The 11,882-nt window shown below is 51.0% G+C and overlaps 1 protein-coding gene across 1 annotated transcript; it reads left to right on the forward strand.

Annotated features, from left to right (window-relative positions):
• The first annotated feature begins 250 nt into the window (after positions 1 to 250).
• LOC141999610 (zona pellucida sperm-binding protein 3-like) lies at positions 251 to 10,023 on the forward strand. The gene is made up of 10 exons (XM_074973232.1): positions 251 to 314; positions 1,615 to 1,808; positions 2,435 to 2,547; positions 3,597 to 3,688; positions 4,056 to 4,236; positions 4,729 to 4,837; positions 6,569 to 6,660; positions 8,057 to 8,154; positions 8,986 to 9,114; positions 9,818 to 10,023. Exons 1-10 carry the CDS (start codon positions 251 to 253, stop codon positions 10,021 to 10,023), a joined length of 1,278 nt encoding a protein of 425 aa, XP_074829333.1.
• The last annotated feature ends 1,859 nt before the right edge of the window (positions 10,024 to 11,882 follow it).

An 11,882-nucleotide genomic window follows, 5' to 3' on the forward strand; every position in this document is an offset into this window, starting at 1 on the left:
GCCTGGAGACAGTTGGGTTTGTCTGTGGCGGCCTGAAAGCTGGCTCTCCTGATGGGGAGGAAGATGAGGAATGCCCAGCACCTGAGTTGAATGCTGCATTCTGCGGCTCCTGGCTGGGGCTGCTTGTGGAGGTTAAGGAGGTGGCTCTGATCACAGCAGTAGCCTATCACTAGATGGGTATATATAGCTTCTCCCCAGGAGCTAGAGGTATGTTGCCTTCCTGCTAACCTGAGTGTGGGTTACTAGCATCATGGGGCTGTGGAAAGCATTTCTGGGGGTGCTCATCTGGAGCTCAGCTCTTGCTGCTCAGAGAGGTAAGTGTGTGGTGATAAGTCCCTGTCCCCCCCAGGGGGTTCTGAGCTAAGGTCCAGTGCTCAGTGATGCCAACTTCAGTGCTCAAAAATCAAGGGTATTTTGTTTTTAAACACACTTGTTATCTGCCCTCTAGCTTTTGAACCTTCTGTTTCAAAGCTTGTCTCAGCAACCAAATCACTTCGCTCTCCAGTGAAGTTGAGTCTTAGGCAATAACTTGACTCCAGGGGCTGGCTCTGTAAGAAACCTCCCATGTCCTAACTCTAGCTCTAAGCTCACTAGAGCTGCCAACGCTGACTGCTCTCCAAAGGGGGACCTTTGCTTGGACCCTGCTCCTTTGACCTTTGCAATTAAGGTTGTAAATGCAGTAACCCAACCTGAAAACTGCCTGCAGGCTATTTCCGAGACTTGGCTTGCCAGCTCCTTTTTGCAGAGTGAGCTCCTGCTTGTGCTGGGAGTGACATCTAACGCTTGCTCTTCACCACCAGCTGTAGCCAATGCTGGTAGCGACAGCAGTGTCGCTTTGAAGGCTAATGAGAACTTGGTGCTGTCTCATGCTTGGCTCCAGAAGCATCTTGAACAGCTGTAACCCTTTACCCCACAGGTGCTGACTTTCTTCTTTCTGGGTGGGGGCCCCAGGGCCCCTCTTCTGCTGCTCCCCTGGACTCTGAGCACACCCCACCCTTGCTCTGCCTCCTTCTGCCCTATTCCTCCCCCTCCCACCCACTGGTTGGTGCTGGCTGCTGAGCACCCATGATTTTGCCCAAGGGCTCTCCAGCTGCAGAGCACCAAGGACCTGGCACTTGTGTTTCAGCCCCCTGGATGGGAAGGCTTGGGAAGGGTTTCCTTTCCTTAAAGGAGCCTGACCAGCAGGGACAGGCTCTAAGAGTTCCCTGGAAGTCCCCAGGTGATGGGTAGGGTGGGGGTAAAAGACTTCTTTTTAATAAAGTAACAAGCACAATGGCATTTGTGACCACTGGATGGTGACACACCCCTATCTTCAAGGGGAGTGAGGCCAACAGTGAACCAACTGCATGAAATTAACAGATAATGGCACTGAAGCCTGACCCTCAAGCTAGAGGGTCAAAGGGCCTGGGTGGTCAAACCTCCAGGTGCTGGCTCCTTTCTGGTAACAGCAAAGGTTCTGAAGGGCTGGCTATCTGATCACTTTGCTAGCTGAGCCAATGGCTCCTTCTTGTCCAGAGGGCCTGCCACCTGGTGGGATTACAGGAGGTCTGGGGGAAAGATTGTCTCTGGGGGCCTCTCCAGAGGGTTATGTCAAGTCGGCTCACTCTCCTCTAGCACCCATTAACTCTGTGCTCTACGAGTGCAATAAAACCAGCATCCACCTGGCTGTAAAGATAGACCCCTTGGGAAATGGACTCCTGCTGGATCCACAACTTGTGCATCTGGGCAGCTGCCTCTACTCCATCGATGATGGACAGGGCTTTCTGCACTTCCAGTACCGCCTGAAGGACTGTGGCTTCTCTCGGCTGGTGAGTGAGAACCTTAGCTGGGGCGCAGCCTTGTGTTCTGCGCAGTAAGGTGCTGTCTGCTGCTCGGATGCCTGCAAGCTGGCTCGCTTTGCGTACTCTGGCTGTGTGGGTGAGAACAAACTGCCCTCCTGCTGGGTGAGGGGTCTGAGAGAGTGTCCCCCCTCGTGTGCTGAACTGGCAGGGGAAGGGATGGCTGTGCAAATGGATATCCCAAGGGCCTATTACTTTGGATTTGGATCCTGATTCTCTGTTCTGGGGGAGGCTGGGTCCTGGCCCACTACCTGAGCAGCATGTTGGCTCCCCTGGCAGAGGGGAGAAATGACAAAGGCCCCTCCCAAGTGGCTCTTACCTAGCGGGGCTTCTGTCCATATTCCCAGTTTAATACTCCCGGTAACAGACTGGTGCCCTGCCAGGGAATGCCGGGGGGAGGCAGTGTGGAGCAGCATCTCTCCCTTGCTTAGGGGAAGGGCTTGTCTCAAGGAACAGAAATACTGTTTCACTTCCTTGGCCTAGCCGAGTGGGAGGGTTGGCTCATTGCTAAGAGCTACAGGAGGAAGCTGTAACTGATGCTAGTGCTGACTGCCACCCTCTCTGACTTCTTCCCCCCCACATGCACACCTCTCCAGACATCTGGGAACATGATTGAATACTTCACAGACCTGGTCTACAGGCCTTCCCCTGGCACAGGCAGACGCTATGCCGCCTCCTTCACGGAGAGGATCAACTGCACTGACTATGAGTAAGCTGCCGGCACTTGGCTTGTGCTAGCGCCCTAAGGGACTGATGCTAAAATTTCCCAGACTCTCATGGGCTCCACTGAGGGGCAATAGGACCCCATAAAAAGCAGCAGGGATGCAAGACAGGGCTCTACCCAGCTGATTTGGGGGTAGGGGGTGATGATCACAGGGTTGGAGCAAAGCAAGCTCATGTGGGATGAGTTGTCCTGGCTATTGCCATCTAGTAAACCTGGCTCATATCCCTAGTAACATAGAACCTAAAATACCCCCAGGAGCCAGGCAGCTTGGCATGAGGTGGGAAGGGTAGCAGGCAGCCCTGAGTACTGCTGACAAAGGGACACTAGTGCTAGTAACAGGTTTCAGCAAAAAGAAAAGGAGTACTTGTGGCACCTTAGACTAACAACCTAGTAAAGCATTCGTCTTGGATGCAAGATAGGAGTGTTTGGGAGCCTCTATGAACTGTGAATGGACTGGAGGGTCTTATGCTGCCCCTCCTGTCAGGACACATTCCAATGATATTTTGGGGCCAGGGGGTTAAAACTCAAGACCTCAGCCCAGGGAGTTGAGGAGCTCTCATGCGAGAGCCAATACAATGGGGGTCTAGAGCCCAGGAATCCAAATGAGACTCCACCTGGAAGATGCACCTAATGAAGGTGGATGAGATATGACTCAGTGGGAGGGGACAGCCTGGGGGTGTCAGTGGGAGTCAAACTATATTAGTGATGCTTGTGGGACTGACTGTGCCACATCTTCACAGCAGCACATGATGGGGTCACCAGCATGAGCTGACCCTGCAAAAACCTGTCTGCAAGTGAGCCTGGGATATGCAAGCCCCCTGTGGACATGAGGGGTGGCCCAGTGTCAGCTTCACTCCAGCTCTAGAGCAGCCTCTGTTAAGTAAGCTATGGAGCTGGGGTGACTTGAGCTTTCCAGTGCAGCTGAGATGGCCTCTGGCCTAGCACCCTCTGATACAAGCAGGGAGAACTCCCTCTTCCTAGGGAGGGAATGAGAATCCGATCCCTGTAGGGTAACTCTTTCCTGCCTCTCCTAGGGCAGGGCACTTGACTCCTATGTACATCTCTTCAGTGACTGGCCACCTGTCTGCCTCTGGAGTGCTAATGTTCACGGTGACCCTAATGAATGGTAAGACACCTGGGGAAGGGGTGGGCAGTGCCAGCTGATCTCCCACACAGCCCATCCTGACTGCATCTCCTGCAGCTTCAGGCAATGTCCAACCCAGTTCCCTCCACCTCAATACTCACTTTGCCTCTCTAGGATGGCGTCTTATGCTCTTGGCACCATTGCCATCTCAGCTTCTAGGAAACTACTGAAGCAAAGACTTGTGCCTCATGATTTTGTAATGTGTTCACAAGAATACCCATTGGAACACACCCCTCCCCATTTCCTCCCCAAAACCTGCAGGCACATGCAGAAGGCTCTGTGCTTGGAGTCTCCTTCTGAGACCAGCATTCTGTATCATGCACTTTGACTAACTCTTGTTTTCTTGCAGTGGACTTCAGTGCCCCGTCAGACTCCAAGATCTTCTTCCTAGGCTCTCAGATCCATATTGAGTTTTCTGTAAAGAGTTCCTTCCACCAGCCTCTGCAGATCTTTGTAGATGAGTGCACTGCCACCCCAACCCCAGAACTTAGCAAGTCTCCCAGGAACTATAGCATCATTGCAAACCATGGGTAACTATCTCCAGGAGACAGCAGCTCTGGGGTGCTTGAATGTCTGAAGTGGAGTAAGGTGTGGAACATGCTCCTGGGACTGCCCCAACTCCATTGTAATGGAACATGCTGGGTTCTTAAGGCTCCTACATATCTCCTAGATTTGGGAGAGAGGCTGGTCTCTGACTCCAGCTAATCTGACTAAGCCACAGACTACCAAGAGACAATAGTAAATGAAGATGTCTGGCTTGGCCTCTGGTAACCACATGGCCCCTTAAAGAATTGGACACACTGGCACTAGTGTTAATTGATATATCCAAAGCCTTTGCTGTTGCTAGGGCAACTTGGCGTTCATATTGCTCTGTAATGCTAGGTGTAGGTCTTTGAAGCTCTTGAAAACTACTGACTGCAGGTGGGGGAGAGAATAATGCAGTAGGTCTCTCCTAGGGTCAAACAGTTCTTCTATCTCTAACAGTCCCTGGACCAGTGAGTTTAACTGTCTTCCTGTTCCAGGTGCCTTGTGGATGGTAAGGTGGCAAACTCCCAGTTCCTGCCCAGACAGACCCCTGAAGCTATCCAGCTCTCCCTGCAGGCCTTTGAATTTGTAGGTGTGGACTCTGATGTAAGTAACTAAGAATCTGAATTAGATGTACAGCTTCCTTCAAGGGCTGGAATGTCAAATGCCTGCATACTCTGAATGCAACTTGCAGATGGCTCAAGCTAGAACTTGTTCTTCACTGATGGGTTGGTGAAGGTCTCCACACCATTAACACTTCATAGCTTTAGTTTCAGCTAGACTCTAGCTTGTGGAAACTGGCACACAACTGCATTAAGAACTGTGCAGTTATCTCAACTTACCATCCAACAACCTAGTGAACAGTACCTGAGGAGACTCCACCTCTCATGTACTTCTGTGAAGCATAGAAATTTAACTCCCCTACCAGTATGCTTCCCTTAAGCCAGTGGTTCTCAACCTATTTACCATTATGGGCTGCACATGCAGCTCTGTTATGTGGGCTGCATCCACACAACGTATGTATGGCCCTGAGGATGTCACATGGGCTGCAGCTGTGTGCTGACTGGGCCACCAGCAGGCCATGAGTTGAGAACCACTGCCTTAAGCACTGAAAGGCACCTTCAGACAGCATCTAGCCTCTGACATGCCCTGCCTCCAAACTAGGGCATCAGCTATGCTCCTAGCAAACAGGCCTTCACAAAAGAAATTCCATGCACCAAGCTGCTTTGTTACTCTCTCTGACATTGAAGTGGCCTAGGTAGTCCAGAACTGGATGTTCTGGCCACCCAAGGCTAGTATCGCAAAGCTTCATCATGGTGATGCTGAGCATTGCCACCCCTAGAAAGTCACTGGAATTAACAAAGCTTGATTGGCCCCCAGGCTCTCTACAAGGATGGTTTGTAGGAGGGGAGACCTCAGAATAGCATTCACAAAAACCAGCACCCTAGGCAGCTCCTGGCTGAAATTAGCCACTGTGAGGGGGTTGCTAAAACCTATCCCTCTCTTGGAGACAGGCACCTAAATCCCATCTGCAGGGAAGTACCTAGCTGGGCTTGGGATTCTCAGACAAGCCTGGTGCTCACCTGGTGGTGGTCCCTGTTCAAATCCCCTCTACCCTCAGGTGTGAGTGTGGGTGAGGGAGGGGTCCTCCTAATCCCAAGTGCTGGGCTAAAAATGGAGGGAAGCTCCTCCTTCCCCAGATGTCTCATGCAGCTTGCCTCTAGGGGCCCAATAAGTAGGTAGGGGCTAAGCAAGCTTACCAGACTGGGCCCTACAAGCAGGTCTGTCCTCCACCTCGTCCCTGGGTCATTCATTCTAGGGCTGGACACCCGGCATTGGGCTGCAGTGTGCATGCCCAGAGATGGAAACCTAAGGAACTTAAGCCAGAAATCTAGGTCCTGAGCAAGGTTAGGCCCCTATAGGTTGGACAGCCCAGTGGGGCTTCTGTGAAGCCTAGTAAAGCCTGCTTCTGGGATTTAAGCACTTAACTGCTACTTTAGATGCCTAATTCCTCTATGAATGCAGCATTTTAGGGGCTACAAATGGGCAACTGCCTGGAAGCCCATCTAACTCCTCCATAGCAAGCATGGGGTCATGACAGACCCATCCACAAACCAGAGCATCTCTGAAAGGCAGCATGTGGGGGACTTGTAATGGGACTCCTGGTATCTGGACTGCACTTGAGCAGAGCAGCTATGTGAGTAGGGCTCTTTCTCCTCTCCTGCACACCACCCCCCCAGCTTCCCCACCACCACCAGTGAAGGATGTTTCTTCCTGATAGGCAGTGGGGATAATCTCAATCTGCTTTCTTCTCTTCTCTCCCCTCCCACCCCCAAGATCTATCTCCACTGCCAGGTGCTGGTCTGGGACCCCAGAGTGCTCATGGATCCCACAAGGAAGGCCTGTTCATTTCACAGGGACACCAACAGGTAAGGACCCTTGGGGAGAAGGAGGAATTGCGATTCTCTAAAACTAAACCAGCTAGAACAGAATCTGGTTGTTCTACATGGGTCTGTCCCAGTGACATGCCATGCGGGAGGGAACAACCTGCAGAGATGCTTGCAAACAGTCCTCTGGAGACGCTCTTGTGGACAACAAACTTGGCTCTAGTGGCCAAAGCAACTTTAGCTTGTACCACTTGCTGCTTCTTTACCCTTATTTCTCCCACCTCACTGGTGGAGAGACTATAATGGCAAAGCCAACAAACTGGGTGGGACTAGCTGGACAACACTGAAAGCCTTCAGGTGAACTCCATTAGATTGGGAATGGTGGCAAAGGCTGGTTTCCCTTGCAAACCTACCAAGGGAAACTACCTTGCTTCAAGTGCTGTGCCAAAGTGACTTGGTTCAAAGCAGGACAGAAAGGTCCTGCCATAGTGTTCGCCCTCCCTTTCATGAAGGTGGGAACATGGCCCCTAGAAACATGGCATACAGGCTGCTCTTGCAGTAGTGAGATTTTGTTTGACAAAACAGGCCAAGCACTAAGTGTAGAGGGGGAATCCAGACCTGTCTTGAGAGGCACCAGGCAATTCACATGATCTCTACCTGCTTCCCTCTGTGATGGGTAGTGAGCTTTACCAGGGTTTCTAGCATGCTCAGGACTAATAGCCCCCATGGGATGCAGTGCTGGACTTCTTTCCTTGGCAGACCAATGACCAGTCCTTATGCTGCAGAGTCCATGAATTTTGTCTGACCACTTAAGATTGGTTGGAGTTCAGGTGCAAAACCAGCAGCTGGCCAAGCAAACACTGGTCTTTAGAGCTACAGCCACATTATGAGCTCTTGTGGGGGCTGAGTCCCAGTCCATCCAGACACAATGGAGCTAGTGCAAGGAGAAGCAGTGCTGGCACAGCAAAGCTGTAACAAGGGTGTACCCATGGAGTCAGGTGGGGTTTGTCCTCCAGATAGTAGCACTGTTAAGTAGCAGCAGGTGTATAATCAAGTTAGTGGGTATATGTACATAGCTGGATTCTCACCCTGATCAGTGTAGATGTAGCCTAAAACACCCATGCTCCACCAATGCTTGTATCTTACAACCACTCCCAACTTCTCCTTGCTGCAAGGGACAATGCTCCCAGGCAGCTCTACCATCCATGCCTGCTCTGCTCATCTCACTTAGGACAGAACTACTGATCTTCACACCAGTCCTGTGGCAAGCAGATGCTCAACCTTGCCCTAGCTCTCCTGAAAGAGCCTCAGTGCCCAGATGAGTTAGAAGCTGCCTGGGGACTGAGCCTAGGGACCTCACAATCCCATGTAACTCCATCAACTTTTGAGATGTTGATCACCAGGGGTGAGTCACCTTTGTACTGCTCTCCTCCAACAGGTGGGAACTCCTGGACAGTCCCTCTCTGAGCTCTGGCTGTAGCTGCTGCGACTCCCTATGCCAAGCCACAACCTCTCGCCACAAGAGAGACCTGGAAGGTACTAGCTCTGAGAGGGAAAGTGTGTGGGGATGGGGCAGGATGTTCTGTGTGGCCACTGTTCCTGATAGTGGAGACTTGGCCAAGTCTGGCAGGCTTGGTTTGGGGTGCCCCTTCTCCTGTGGTGCAAAGGTGGCTTTCATTGTCACATGGCATCAGTATTCCAGCATCTCCGCTCTAGTGAAGTAGAGACCTGGTAATGGGGCTCTCCCCCAAGCAAAGGGAAGAGATAGGAGATGCTGAGCTCTTCAGAGCCAGCTGTGTAAACAAGCTCCTGGCCAAGCAAGAGACGGATTGCTCAGTATTTTTTGGGAGGGGCAGCAGGTTTGTAGAATTTTGGGGTCCAAGTCCCTCCCACCCCCACACATGCCTTGTAAGCCTATATATGTACTGGAAACAGTAAGTGTCTAACAGTTTCCCTATATTGCACTGGGGAGGAGAGCTCTGGGGTGCAGGCAGGCTGCCCTGGGGCCAGGGCCACAGGACTCCAGTCCTGTTCTCCCCATACCCTCTCCACTGGCAGCACACCCACCTGGCACTGGCCCTGCATGTGCTCCTATAGGCCAGGCTCCTCTCAGGTTTAGGAAGCCCCCTTGCCTCCCTTGTGGTGGGGGGGAAGCAGCCATCACATGTGTGCCTCTTCCCGCTGCTGCTGCTGGCATTGCTCCTTCTGTAGCTGGCAGCAGCTGCTGAAGGGGCACAGAGCAGCAGGGGATGCTCTGGGGGAGGCTCATGGGGGGGGGGGGGCTAAACTTGCTGGAGCATGAGCACCACAGGCCCATATAACTTGCTGCCCCAGGGGTCTGAAGCTTCCCATCTCCATCTGCCCCAGGCTCTGCAAGGGAAGGTGGACTTGTCCATGCTGTTGTTGTTGGGCCCTTGAAGGTGCAGAAACTAGCTGCAAAGACTGGAAGCTATGAGTGGGACTCAGACGGCTCTCCCGCAATCCAGAGTCACACAGGTAACTACCCCTTGTGGGTTGAAGCTGTGTGCCATAGCAACCAGACAACCACTGGCTACAGTGGGGAGTCCTGACAGGCAGGGAATGGAGTTGGTACAACAGCCCCAGAAAGCTCAGTTGTCCAGTGGGAGGGGAGCAGAGTTTGAACTGTCTGGTGCCTTGCTCAAGAGAACTGAAGTGCCCACTCAGTGGGTAGGTGTGGGCAGCTACAGCCATACCCCCTCCAGATTTCCCACCCACTACTGGCCTTGCCTTAACCAAGGGAGCTATTGTGGGTGTCTGTCTCCTCATGGAGAGGAGCTGTCTTCACCAAGCTCCTCAATCCAACTTCTAAATCCTAGTACACTCTGGAATCTTTCTCATCTCTAAAGAGCAAAGAACCCCAAGGAAGTCAGAGCAGGTGCTTGCTAGTCTAAAGCCCAGCTGAGCCACCCCAAGAATTCTGAGGCAGAGGTGCCAAAAATGGGAGGAGAAATAACTAGCTTGATGCCTTCCCTGAGCACAGTGAGGGGCAGTTAGTCCTTTCCACCCTGATTACAATGGGCTTGTCAGCATAACTAAACTCCCACAAACATCGCACCTGTACCCCATCCTGACCCAAGGGGATCCCAAAAGATACATGGCCCATTGTTGCAGGGATGGATGGCTTTGGGAAATAAGCTGTCTCAATGTCCAGCTGCCTCTTGACTCTTTCCTCTTGCAGGAGGGAAACCAAGTGTGATGCCACCTCCTGTTGGTGCCCTGCTGCTGGAAGTTGCTCTAATTGCTGTAGTGTCCCTGGGTTTCTGCCTGTACAATGGCCAGCGCAAGAACCCCTGTTTCAGAACCAGGGGGGCTGCAGACTCCTGCACAGAGGGTCTGGTTACTGCAGAACGGGAGTGTGCAAACATTAATGCAGATGTGGAATGAATCCAAGTAAAACCTTAACAAATCCAGCTGGTGTGTGCATGTCACTTATGGCTGGGCTGGGAGCTCCTGGGCCTCTGGGGTGGAAGGGGACCAGCAAGTTGAAAGCTGCATTTGAATATCTCATGCTGATTTCTAGCTAAACTTAATCTTTCTCTACCAATATTCCCAAACTAGCCTGAGCCAGGGCAAGTCTCAAATACTCCTTGTGGAAGAGCTTCACTCAGTTCTACCAACAGGGTCTAGGATCAAGCCTAAATCCCCTTAGTAGATAGTGTCTTGGTTCCAGTACTAACCTCTGGGAATGTCCCCTTCCTGGGGAGGCCGTCCCCTTCCTGGGGAGGCCATGCCCTGGACACCCCATATGCTGGGTGTCAAGCAAGAAAACATTCTGGTGTCCCAGTAACTGCTCAAAATGCTCTAGCTCACTGACCGACTTGCTCTGACCTGCTTAAAATGTGATCTAACTGCTGAGCTGGCTTGCTCCTTCAGCTATAGATCCAGTAACTCAAGTCATTGTTAGGACCCATAGGAGGAGGTCAGGGACTTGGCTCAGTCTGACTAGTCTAACCTTTAACAAAAAAAATTAACAAGCCAATTTAGCACTGGTAATGTCCAAGTGCAGGTGTAGTCCTACTAAACCCTCTTTCCTATTCTGGAAAGCACAAGTGAGATTAAGTCTATTCAGGAGCTAGAATATTCTAATATGGGGCAAACCAATAAGGGTTTAAAAGACTCCAGGACAATCTTTTAACATGGGGTTGGTTTTTTGTCATTTTGCTTTGCTTTTTTCTTAAAGGCATTGGTGGGGGCCCCTCACTGATCTAGGGAAAGTAGCTCTGACAGAGGCTTTCTAAGGGAAGAGTTGGACTGGATTTGACAGTGTTGGAGGGGACTACTAGTTAAATGTTTTGTTTTTTTAATTTAAACCCCGCTCAGTAAGCTTACATGCCAGTAACTGGCCTACAGCAGGACTCACTGCTCCAACCTCTGGAGCTGAACTGCTGTTGAGAATACAGTAGAACCTCCATTCCAAACACCTCAGGAATGGAGGTTGTTTGTAACCCTCAACAAAACATTATGGTTCTTTCAAAAGTTTACAACTGAACACTGACTTAATACAGCTTTGGAACTTTATGGTGCAGAAGAAAACTACTGCTTTTAAAAAGAAAAGGAGGACTTGTGGCACCTTAGACTAACCAATTTATTTGAGCATAAGCTTTTGTGAGCTACAGCTCACTTCATCGGATGCATCCGATGAAGTGAGCTGTAGCTCACGAAAGCTCATGCTCAAATTGGTTAGTCTCTAAGGTGCCACAAGTCCTCCTTTTCTTTTTGCAAATACAGACTAACACAGCTGTTACTCTGAATACTGCTTTTAAGTATCTTAATTTAAATGAAACCAGCACAGACAAGTTCTATAGCTTGTCAATTTTTTTCAGAACTTTCCCTTATTTTTACTTTTTTCTCTGCTGCTTGCATACTTCCAAATGAGAGGTGTGCAGTTGACTGGCCAGTTTGTAGCTGTGGTCCTCATAACCCTGAGGTTCTACTGTAGCTGGGGAAACAACTGAAAAATGCCTTCAGGGCCTTCCTCAAAAGGAGATAGTGCCAGACAACTTCTGCACTTAACCGCTTCTACCCTAGCCTTGTAAATTTAGGGTAAGGCTGCCCTGCTCAACCCTCAGCTTACAGTCATAGGGGGAAACCTCTCTTCAAAGGCATTTCCAGGGTGTTTATCAAAATACCATCAGAGCATCTGAGAGCACTAGATCTCAAACACTCATTAAGTGGATGCACAGAGAGGGGAAATGACTTGGCTCAGGTCATCCAGGGGCCAAGCTGGGCTTAAACCTAGACAG

This window comes from Natator depressus, chromosome 15 (genome assembly GCF_965152275.1).
Source record: "Natator depressus isolate rNatDep1 chromosome 15, rNatDep2.hap1, whole genome shotgun sequence".
Lineage (NCBI taxonomy): Eukaryota > Metazoa > Chordata > Testudines > Cheloniidae > Natator > Natator depressus.

Excerpts from the sequence above, each read along its gene's own strand:
- LOC141999610 (XM_074973232.1), top strand. The coding sequence starts at position 251 with ATGGGGCTGTGGAAAGCATTTCTGGGGGTGCTCATCTGGAGCTCAGCT. Across the intron at positions 315-1,614 it reads AGCTCTTGCTGCTCAGAGAG|CACCCATTAACTCTGTGCTC; the intron begins GTAAGTGTGTGG and ends ACTCTCCTCTAG. Across the intron at positions 2,548-3,596 it reads ATCAACTGCACTGACTATGA|GGCAGGGCACTTGACTCCTA; the intron begins GTAAGCTGCCGG and ends TGCCTCTCCTAG.